Here is an 11,385-nt window from a genome sequence, read left to right on the forward strand (position 1 = left end):
TCTATATCGGGAGCTCAAAATCATAGGCACCGAACCACCAGAGAAGTCCCGACAAATGCAAAGTTAACACAATGAGATAGTTCTCCAGGCCCATTGGAATGTTGAAATGAAAACAAAACAAAACAAAACAAAACTGAGTCTTCCAAATGCTGGTGAGTGTTAGGATGGGGATGAAGCAACTGGAACTCTGGCACCTGGCTTGTGGGAATATGAAATGTTACAACCTCTATGGACAACAGTTGGCAGTTTCTTTAAAAAATGAACCATATAGCCCTGTATGATCCGGGAATTTCACACCTACGTATTTATGTCAGACAGAGGAAAGCCTATGGCCATGCAAAGACGTGTGTAATCAAAGTACAGAGGAGCTTTGTTTGTGAAAAGCTAGGGGAGCTTGCTGGGCTTCCCAGGTGGTTCAAGTGGTCAAGAATCTGCCTGCCAGTGCAGGAGACGCATGACACAGATTCAGTCCCTAGGTCTGGAAGATCCCCTGGAGAAGGAAATAGCAACCACTCTGGTATTCTTGCCTGGAGAATCCCATGAACTGGGATTTTAGAGGAGCCTGGCAGGCTACAGTCCATCAGGGTGGCAGAGAGTCGGACACGACTGAGCGACTAATACTCCAGGCCGTGGGACAGGCTCCAGGCTGGGGCAGCCAGCACCATGTGGGGAGCGGGGTGTACCCCCCAAGGCCACCCAGCCAGGTGTGGCTCTTGGGACCTGCGGGCCCCCGGTCAGCATCCCCAGGGAAGGCGGAGTGTGGGGAGGAGTGAGGGGTAACCCCTGATGGCAAGGAGCACCCCGAGATCACTGTGCCCCCTCACACCCCCGATAGAGGGCTTCTCCCACCCCCGCCTGGGCTCCCGGTCCCTCGGCTCCCGTCGCCGCCCCTGGCCGCCTGCTCCTGCGTGTGCAGCACATCGGGGCTGCCGGCGAAGACGCAGGTGGGGTGCAGCACGACGCCCCGCTTGGCCCGGGTGTGGAAGATCCTGCTCTTCCCGCTGCCAAGTTCCCTCCTCTGTGTCGCAGAAGTCTCCTCCTCCAGGAAGCCCTCCCTGACACAGAGCCTTGGGTAGCATCTTCCCTGGGACAGGGACGAGGCAGAGGCTGGAGCTCCCGGCTTTTCAGACGTCCAGGCCTCCTTCACCCCCTTGGAGCTTTCAGCATCAGTCTCTCAGTTGTGTCCGACTCTTTGTGACCTCATGGACTGTAACCCGCCAGGCTCCTCTGGCCTTGGGATTCTCTAGGCAAGAATACTGGAGTGGGTAGCCATTCCCTTTTCCAGGGGACTTTTGGACTCAAGCATCGAAACCGCATCTTCAGCATCGCAGGCATATTCTTTACGGTGTGAGCCACCGGGGAAGCTTTCAAGGTCCCTGACAAGTCCCCACCTCCCCACCCCGCTTTTATCCATTGTGCTGGCAGGAAGCTGGTTTAGAGCACAGGCTCCACAGTCAGACAAGGCCTGGTGTGACCTCAGCCAAATGCCTCAGTTTGCCCATCTGTAAAATGGGATGATCACAGTTCCTGCCTTTTAGGGCCTGAAGGAGGCATTTATGTCATTGTATATTCAAGCGCTGGCTGCCCTTATTAATAACAGAGCTGCCTTCCCTGATCTGTTTATGAAACTCCCCACCATCCTTCCTGGCTTTATTTTTCTTCCCAGCACTCACGACAGCCTCTCGAAATCCCTGTTTATTTCTGTTTTCCTGTGTCTGTCTCCTTGACCATAACGTTGAGTCCCAGAAGGCAGGGACCATGTCTGCTTACTGTGTGACCCCGGGCCCGCGGAGCTCGGGTGTGGGTCACCGTGGGGCTGTGGGTGGGAGCCTCTGTGCGCCGTGTAATTGGGCTGCAGTGTCTCTGCCTGACTGTGTCCCTGGGGTGGTGTGTGGTTGTGCGATGGTGTTCAAGTCCAGATGCATCCCAGGGAGAGACCGGCTGGGTTATTGGGTTAGTTAATGTTGTGTGTGTGTGTGTGGTTGTACAGTTGTGTGCTGGGGTCTGCCTCCCAGGGTAGCACTGTGGTTGTATGATCTCATTGTCTGTCTTGCCCCTGCCATGGTGACGTGTGCTGTTGTATCACTGTGTAATTGTGTGCCTTTGTCTCTTGGGAGCAGGTGGAGCTGTCTGTTGCTGTGTGCGTACGTCAGGGGGCGTTAATGATCCTGTGTGTGTGTGCAGCTGTGCGGTTGTGTATCAGCGTCCGTGACCAAATCCAGCGGTGTTGCTCTGTATATAATCGTGTGTCCCAGTGAGCAGGATCTCAGGGTGGGCTGTGGTGGCTCTGGCTGGATATGGGTGTGTTGTGTTATTGTGCGTCCAGGGTACAGTTGTGTGTTCCGCCGCATGGCCGAGGAGAGGTGGCAATCATTGTGAGTTGCGCGTTTGGAGGTGTTGATGTTGTGATCTCGCTGGGTATGGGCTGGGCTGTTGTGTATTGAGAGTTAGTGTGTTTTTGTGTCGTTGTGTAGCAGAAGAGAGGTATGTGCTGTGTTGTGTTGTGTCTCTGGTTGGGCTTTGGTTTGTCTGGATGTGCAGTGGTTTAGCCAGATGAGGGTGAGAGCTGTGTGTTACCATTTGTGTGTGTGTGTGTACACGTGTGTGTGTGAGGGAGAGTTAGCAAGAAGGAATGGTTTCCCAGCCCCAGAACCATGACTAAGGCCTCCAGCCTCCCCTACTTCTTGGCGACAGAGACCTCTTTGTTCTCAGTGGCAGAGAGGGGGTGTTTCACTCTTCAGGCCCCTGGCAAATTCTCAGCCTTAAGTCCGGTCAACAAAACAGCCTCTGGGCATTTGCCCTGTGCCCAGCCACTTGCTGTGTGTTTGAGAATGTCGGACTGGGGACAACCAGAGTGGTTGGGGTAGTGATATGGGAGCCCTACAGGGACCCTGGCTAGCCTGAGGGGTGTGGGTGGGCTTCCTTGAGGACAGCATTGTTAGAAGATAATTTTGGGAAGAAAAGACTTGGGGAAGAGACTTTGGGGAAACCAAGACTCATACAGATCTAAAAGTGAACACGTGTTAAAGATTTCATTTAACACTGTGAAGTGTTACAACTAGTTCAGAGGAGACTCAAGGAACAGACACACTGACTTCCCTGGAAGTCCAGTGGCTAAGACTCCGCACCTCTGGTGCAGAGTTGCAGGTTCAATTCCTGGATGGGTGTGGCCAAAAAATAAAAAGTTTAAAAAAAAACGGACGCATTTATAGATCAGAGATAGTGAATCAAAAATGCAAGTAGAGGCAAAACATCTGGGGGGGGGGGTCTTATGGTCTCAAAATTTGTGTTCCCCCCAAATTCATATGTTGAAATTCTGTTCCCAAAAGGTGATGGTATGAGGAGGTGGGGTCTTTGGGAAGTGCTGAAGTCAGGAAGGTGGAGCCCTCGTGAGTGGGATTAGTGCCCTTAGAAAACAGGCTCCAGGGAGATCCTCAGTCCCTTCCACCTGGTGAGGTCACAGTGAGAAGGTGCCAGCTATGAACCACGAGAAGGCCCTCCTTCAACCATGCTGGCAGCTTGATCTTGGACTTCCCAGCCTCCATAACTGGGAGCAATACATATCTGTTGTTTATAAGCATATAAGCTGTAGTATTCTGTCATAGCAACCCAAATGGACTAAGGGAGGTAGGGTTTTCCTCCCAGACAGAATTTATGTGCATACCTCTACAGAAGATTTATTGTGGGATTTCCCTGGTGATCCAATGGTTGAGACCCTGAGCTTCTAGTGTAGGGGGTGCAAGTTCCATCCTGGTTGGAAGACTAAGATCCCACATGCTGCATGGCATGGCAACACCCCCCACCCCCGCAAAAAAAAACACGAACAAGCAAACAAAAACAGAAGATATATCTTGTGTTGACATCACTTACCTATAGTTTATGGAGTTGTAAAACAGACCCCATAGAATCAGGTAACTCTGAATGATTGGTTAGAGTTCGAATTATCTCCCACCCAGAATTCATCTGTGAAGTCCTAACCCCCAGCAGCTCAGAATGTGACCTTGTTTGGAAATAGGGTTGTTGCAGATGTAATGAGTGAAGAGGAGGTCATTTGGCATAGGGCGGGCCCTAACGTAAAATGACTGGGTCCTTACAAACTGGGGAAACTTAGACCCAGACATGCGCACTGGGAGAGTGTCATATGAATGTACAGGCAGAAACTGGGTGATGCGCTTATAAGCCAAGGAACACCAAAGACTGCCAATCAAACACCAGAAGCTAGGGGAGAAGCAGGAACAGATTCTTTCTCACAGCATTCAGGAGAAAACAACCCTGCTGACACCTTGATTGCTGACTTCCGGCCTCTAGAACCATGAGATAAATGTCCATGGTTTAAGCCACTTGGTTTCTGGTGCTTAGGGATGATAGTAATGATTAGCAAACTCAGTCCAGCAGTCATGTACGGATGTGAGAGCTGGACCATAAAGAAGGCTGAGTGCCAAAAGATTGATGCTTTCGAACTGTGGTGCTGGAGAAGACTCTTGAGAGTCTCTTGGACAGCAACGAAATCAAACCAGTCAGTCCTAAAGGAAATCAACCCTGAATATTCATTGGAAGGATTGATGCTGAAGCTGAAGCTCCAATACTTGGGCCACCTGATATGATGAGCCGACTGAATGGAAAAGACCCTGATGCTGGGAAAGATTGAAGGCAGGAGGAGAAGGGGGCGACAGAGGACGAGATGGTTGGATGGCATCACCTACTTGATGGACATGAGTTTGAGCAAATTCCAGGAGATAGTGAAGGACAGGAAAGCCTTGTGTGCTGCAGCCCATGGGATCACAAAGAGTGACCACGTAACTTAGCGACTGAACAGCAGCAATAGATGTATTAAAAATATGGAGAAGGCAGTTTACCAAGACACAAAAATTCTCCTACAACATGTTGGAACTGATTCCTGGAGGATGAGCAGGATCAGGCAGCAGGGAAGGGTAGAAATAGCTGTGCAAAGGCCCAGAGGTGGGTGAATGGGTGAGGTAAAAGATTCCTTGCGGCTAGGGCACTGAGAGGGACCAGAGGGAATAATGGGACCAATCAGGGGTGGAGCATGCTAAGTCTTGGGTTATTTTGTTGCAGGTTTTTTTTTTTTGGGCCAAGTTTCCCCTTCAGTTCAGTTCAGTCACTCGGTCATGTCTGACTCTTTGCGACCCCATGGACTGCAGCACACCAGGCCTTCCTGTCTGTCACCAACTCCCGGAACTTACTCAAACTCATGTCCATCGAGTCAATGATGCCATCCAACCATCTCGTCCTCTGTTGTCCCCTTCTCCTCCTGCCTTCAGTCTTTCCCAGCATCAGGGTCTTTTCCAATGAGTCAGGTCTTCACATCAGGTGGCCAAAGTACTGGAGTTTCAGCTTCAGCATCAGTTCTTCCAAAGAATATAAAGGACTGATTTCCTTTAGGATGAACTGGTTGGATATCCTTGCTGTCCAAGGGACTCTCAAGAGTCTTCTCCAACACCACAGTTCAAAAGCATCAATTCTTTGGCACTCAGCTTTCTTTATAGTCCAACTCTCACATTCATACATGACCACTGGAAAAACCATAGGTTTGACTAGACGGACATTTGTTGGCAAAGTAATGTCTCTGCTCTTTAAAATGCTGTCTAGGTTGATCATAACTTTTCTTCCTAGGAGCAAGCGTCTTTTAATTCCATGGCTGCAGTCACCATCTGCAGTAATTTTGGAGCCTGCAAAAAATAAAGTCTATCACTATTTCCACTGTTTCCCCATCTATTTGCCATGAAGTGATGGGATCAGATGCCATGATCTTAGCTTTCCCTTAGAGATCCCAGTTTCCCCACTAGGGGCTGAACCCTGGCCACCATAGTAAAAGCCTGGAATTCTAATCGCTAGACTACCAGGGACTTCCGAAGGCTTGGGTTTTTTTTTCTGAGCACCCTGGGAGCCTGAAAGACACCTGATTATGGGACACTGATTACTCCCGGCTGCGTGTTAACTGCTCAGCATCACAGGCTGGTTATATTGATACCTGCCCAAGACCACTAAGATCACACAGCCGGCAGCAATGGGAGGTGGGAATTGAACCTAGTCTGCCACGAGCCCCGAGATATCAGGATCACGGCAGGTGAGGATCAGGGGGTCAAAGATGGAAGCTGGGGCGGGAAGAGCTCGGGCAGGGCTGATGGCAGGGACTTTGGCTATTTTTTCATTGCTGTATCTTCCGATGGCATCACCGACTGAATGGACATGAGTTTGAGCAAGCTCCGGGAGATGATGGACAGGGAAGCCTGGCCTGCTTCAGTCCATGGGGTCGCAAAGTGTTGGACATGACTGAGCGACTGAAATGAGCTGTATCTTCAGAACCTTTGACTGCAGCAAGGTACCCAATAGGTATTTGCTAAATGGGTAAACATTCTCTGAAGGCATTCATGCCCGGAAGAGGAAACAGGCTCATAGAGATGCATCGGCTTTCTAAGCCCTTATAACTCAGCTGCCAACTTCTAGCACTTTCCATGAACCCCTTGCCGCAAAGAGGTCTGAAAGACGCAAAAGGGTGTGTGGGTTGGCGAGGCGGGGACTTCAGTGCTGATCAGGCGGCGCCCGGGTCTGGATGCCAGGCTTTATTTAATAAGGCAGCGGGTTCCTCGGACCGCTCATTGAAAAAAAAAAACCTCAGCTTCAGGGGCCGCCCACGTCTACCCCGAATCCTTTCGAAGTCGGCCCCCTCTCGCTCTCAGGCCGCCCTCAAGGTCCTCGCAGCGAAACGAGCAAGGTCAGTTGCAATTCCGTTTGCAACCGGTAGCGGTTAGCCCTGAACCCCCGCCCCACGAGACCGTACCATTCTGGCTCGGAGGAGGGGGGGGCCGGGAGCGGGGTGCGCAGAGGGCTCTCCTGAGGACCCCCTCTGCCGGGGTTTTCCCTGGCCTCACAGCAGGCTAGGGGGAGATTTGCCTGGGGGGCTCAGGGAGGTGGGCGGCAGGGTGCCCGTCGCCTCCGCTCTGGGGGCCTCCCCTCATCCCCCCTCCCCCGGCGTTGGTCTGCGCTGCGGAACCAGGCTGTGTGCGCACGCCCCGCCCAGGGCCCAGACCTCGCCCTGCCTCGCCCGAGTTCGGATCGCGAGTCCGCGTCGCAGCGGGCACCGCGGTCCGGAGCGATGGCGGTAGTCGTCCGAGTGGTTTATTGGTGAGCACGCGGGCCAGAGGTGCCCTCTTCGAATCCCGCCCGGGTCCCGCCCTGTCCCGGCAGAGCTGGGTTCTGGGGGAGTCGGGGGTGCGCAGCGGGGGGGGGGGGGGCGGGCAGGACCCTTGGAGAGCCTTGCACTGGGGAGAGGGTTCCGTGTGGGTGCGGTGGGCATGGGAGGAGGCGGAAAACAGGGGACGTTGATTCCTCGCGCCCCCCCCCCCCCCGCCCCGTCCCCAGTTTGTGACATTCTAGACGTCTCAGGTCCTAAAAGGTAGAACTGAGACACCTGTGTGTCGTTTTAAACCCCTCCCCCCCCCTCCGATTCCCTGGTTCAGGGTGGGGGTCGGTTTGTAATGCCAGAGGAACCTCCCTGGGCGCTTCGGTCTCCCGGGTGGGGCCGGCCAGAGTCAGAAGGTTCCAGATCGTCCCGGCCTGGGGTGGGCAAGGATTCAAACCCAGACGGTGGATGCTTTTTTGCTATTAACCCTCCTCGTTTTCTGACCCCACTTTTCCCATCCGTAGAGGGAACGATTTTTTAAAAATTTATTTTAAATTGTAACATCATTGCTTTACCATATTGTATTGGTTTCTGCCATATGTCACTGTGAATTGGCCGTAGGTGTGCATATGTCCGCTCCCTCCTGAACCTTCCTCCCACCCCTCTAGCCTGTCGTCTTAATGGTTATGGCGGAGGGAGTGCGGTGTGTTGGGTGTTACACATTTGATCTAATTGCCCGCTTTAAGGGTGAGAACGTGTCTGCTCGGCAGGAAGTGTTCCGTCCCTTGGACGGTGTCATAGCGCTGGCGCCTTGGATTGTACTGACCTGCACAGGCGTGCTGGTCTGTGGGCACTTAATAAATACATGTTCCCTGAATTTCCTTTCCCAGAAACTCCTTGGGCAGGGATTTTAGCTCCATTTTACAAGTGCGGAAACCGAGGCTGGGAGTGGGGCACGGGCGGATCACAGGGGTAACCCGCACCTGGGTCTGTTGGCTGTCCTGTTAGAAATGCCCACTTGGTGCGGGGGAGGAGGGTCCCTGCCTGGGGGTTTGAAAGTTTCAGATCTGCCCCTGCGTTAGTGAGCAGTGTTCCTGCCCGCTGAGTCAAGCAGAGGGTAGAGTGACATTTTGAGGCACCTCCCCTTCCCCGCCCCTCGCCTGTGCACCGGACTCCGGTCCCGAAATGGTCTGCAGGGTGGGGAGGTGGGGAGGCGGTTATTGCTCACCCTCAGGCCTGGGAAGGCCTTGGGAATCCTGCAGTAATGGTTTCCCTGCCCTGGGTGGGGCTGCTGCAGTTGGGCAGCTCTCATCCTGACCTGGCTCTCCATTTTGCCTCCCTCTCCCCTCTCCTCGCGCCTGTGGTCTCTCCTTGTCGCCCGATTCTGTGCACCGCCCCCACGTGCTGTCTCTTGTCTCCCTTGCTCTATGCATTTTCCTCGTGTGGCTGGCTCTCTTCCTGTGCTTTTCCATCTCTGGGCTGCACCCCGCCTCGCCCTGTGTGCCCCCCTTGTCTTTCCCCCTGTCTGTCTTCTCCTCCTCGTATCATCCATGTCCCTCTTCATCTCTTCCTGCTTCCTCCCCCCATTTGCCTCCGTCTCCTTGCCTGCCTTGCCTCTCCCCTCCCATCCCTGGATCCCCGCTGTCCCCTTCTCTCTCTCCTCCCCGGATCTCCACTGTCCCCCTCCTTCTCTCCCGGGACCCACTGTCTTGGACACGCTCCCACCAGTGGCGCTTGAGGCTACAAGCCCAAGGTAAGCGATGTGGTCCCAAGAGGCTTCCCTGGAAAGTGGGGGAGGGGGGCTAGCCCCAGGCTGGGGGGAGGTGGGGCGCCCACGTGGCTCCTGTGGGCCCTGGTGTGACCACCCACCCCTTTCCAGTATCTTCAGCTCAAGAAGAAGTTAGAAGATGAGTTCCCTAACCGTCTGGACATCGTGAGTCTCGGGGAAGGGGAAGGAGTCAGACGTGGGTCCTGTCTGTCTGTCTGTCCCTCAGCCCTGGTGGCGGGGGTGGTTTGGGTCAGCCCGCGCCCCGCCTTGTTCTCCCTTCCCTGGGAAGGGGCAGATGTCCGCAAGGGGGCGTCTGCGCCCCTCCAGCATCTCTTCCTTCTCCCCAGTGCGGTGAGGGGACTCCCCAGGTCACTGGCTTCTTTGAAGTGTTTGTAGCAGGAAAGCTGGTTCACTCCAAGAAGGTATGTCTGTCCATCCTGCCTCATTGGGGGCCACTGGGGGGTTGGGACTGGGATTGGCCTGTTGGTCCCAGCCCACCCCTCTCCTGGTCCTCCCTTCTCCAGGGAGGCGATGGCTACGTGGACACGGAGAGCAAGTTTCTGAAGCTGGTGGCCGCCATCAAAGCTGCTTTGGCTCAGGCCTGATGTGCCCTGAAAGCAAAGGTGAGGGGGGCCCTGCCCGAGGCCACAGAGCTGACCCCTGGTTCCCAGAGGACTCCAAACCCAAAGACTAGTTTCCAGCCCAGTACATTCCAGAACACGTAGCAATCTCCACTTTGTTCTCTGGACCATAGCACTGCTTTTCAGCATCTTCTGAGCTTGGTTTTCAGTGTTCGAGCTTCTGTGTTCCCGATGGGCCCCAAACTGAGCCTACTCTAGAACTGGGCCCTGGTCACTAACCTAGTCCCTAACCAAGCTCTGACTCCTGGCTTTTGAGATCCTGGAAGCAGTTTCCACCCCCATCTAAGCGTGAGTGCCAGTTCCCGCCCCACGTGTGCTAGAACTGAGCGTCTGTCCCAGGAGCCTGTGGACCCAGCCCCCTACCCCCAGCACACTTTGCACCAGAAACCTGGTTCTCAAGTGCTTTGACCTCGAGTTCTGTTTGTCGTCATCCTTACCGGAGGAGAATGAGGCCACTTTCAGTGGGAAATTTGACCTGCAGATTTGAATTAATGCAGTACAAAAATACAAATGTCTTGCCTCCTATGCAGGTCTGAAAAGGAGGGAGTCTCTCCAAATTACACAAAAAAAATCAAGAATTGCATAATTCCAAAAAAATGAAAAAAGATGCACAAAGAAACAGGGGAGGAAAAAGAATTCCATAATTCCAGGGCTGCATGAGCTGGCTACGTGTGGGCTGTTGCTGTCAGGAGGGAGGGGGTGCCCCTTTGAGGGGGACTTGAATTCTTAAATGGAGCACAACCCTTGCAGAAACACACCATTTGCCACCTCCAGACTGTCAGTCACTCAAAGGTGTTTGCTTAAACCAGCACGAGGTTTGCTTGGATTCTGGAGAAGTCCTCCAATGATGATTTTATCTAAGATAAGCCAAGATATGGGATTCATATAAAAGAGAGGGGAAGGAGTGACTCTTGTTCACAGGTTGAGTGCAATTTCAGGAGCCCCGAAACCCCCCCTCAGGCTCAGCGATTCTTGCAGGACTCAGAACACAGCAGAGCTGGTCCACTCCTGGTTAGAGTTTATTACAGGGAAAGCTTAAGAGATGAAGGGCAGAGAAGCGACTGGCTTTCATCCAGCCTCTCCTGGTAGTCTGAACCCCCCTCCCCGCCTCTTCTCCGCACAGACCAGTAACTGTGGCCCAGCCCCTCCCGGCAGACGCTTCATGACAGGAAGGACTGAAATGTCTCTTGGACGCCTGGTCCTTCCCTGATGTTCTTCCGGCCGCCGGTTGGAGCAGAGATGGACACGCCTGGTCTTTGCCTGTGTGTGTGTGTGGGAGTGTGTGTGTGTCCCCGCACGCTGGTCCTGCTGCCTTCCCCGTCCCTCATCTCCCTGCATCTCCCCCCAACCCCACTCGGCCCTTGTCTTCCCTTCTACCCCGTGGTGTTTGGGGTGGTCCTTCTCCAGGCTTCCTTTTCAAGGGGAAGCCGAGAGGAGGATCAGGATGAGTGAGTCTCAGATTTCAGCAGTGATGGCAACAGTTCACAACTCAATAAATGGTGATGAGGTTAACAAAACAGGCCTGTGTCTGCGTGTGTCCATTTTGCTCCTGGAACCTCCTCCCCCTGGTCTCCACTCCAGGACATTAGTGACTTGGGAGTACGGAGCTAGGACCAACTCAGGGTTGGACTTCTCAGTGGTCCCTCAAGCCAAGGTGGAGGTGGTCTCTAGACCCCCTGGAGCTCCCTGGAGCCGTCACGGGCGTGCATCCTCCAGGGTGAAGCGGGTTCCTGGTTCCTGTGTTCAGGAGGTAAAGGCAGTGATTGGGAGAAAAGTGCTGGGTGGTGTGTTGGACCGTGTCCCTCACGTTTCACCCCTCCTCACGTTTCACC

At 53.7% G+C, this 11,385-nt stretch overlaps 1 protein-coding gene across 1 annotated transcript; it reads left to right on the forward strand.

The window, feature by feature from the left end:
• The first annotated feature begins 7,017 nt into the window (after positions 1-7,017).
• Positions 7,018-11,072, forward strand: SELENOW (selenoprotein W). The gene is made up of 6 exons (XM_061139721.1): positions 7,018-7,146; positions 8,873-8,897; positions 9,024-9,077; positions 9,260-9,334; positions 9,437-9,535; positions 10,677-11,072. Exons 1-5 carry the CDS (start codon positions 7,118-7,120, stop codon positions 9,515-9,517), a joined length of 264 nt encoding a protein of 87 aa, XP_060995704.1. The 5' UTR covers positions 7,018-7,117; the 3' UTR covers positions 9,518-9,535; positions 10,677-11,072.
• Positions 11,073-11,385: the final 313 nt, after the last annotated feature.

This window comes from Dama dama, chromosome 4, assembly GCF_033118175.1.
Source record: "Dama dama isolate Ldn47 chromosome 4, ASM3311817v1, whole genome shotgun sequence".
Classification (NCBI taxonomy): domain Eukaryota; kingdom Metazoa; phylum Chordata; class Mammalia; order Artiodactyla; family Cervidae; genus Dama; species Dama dama.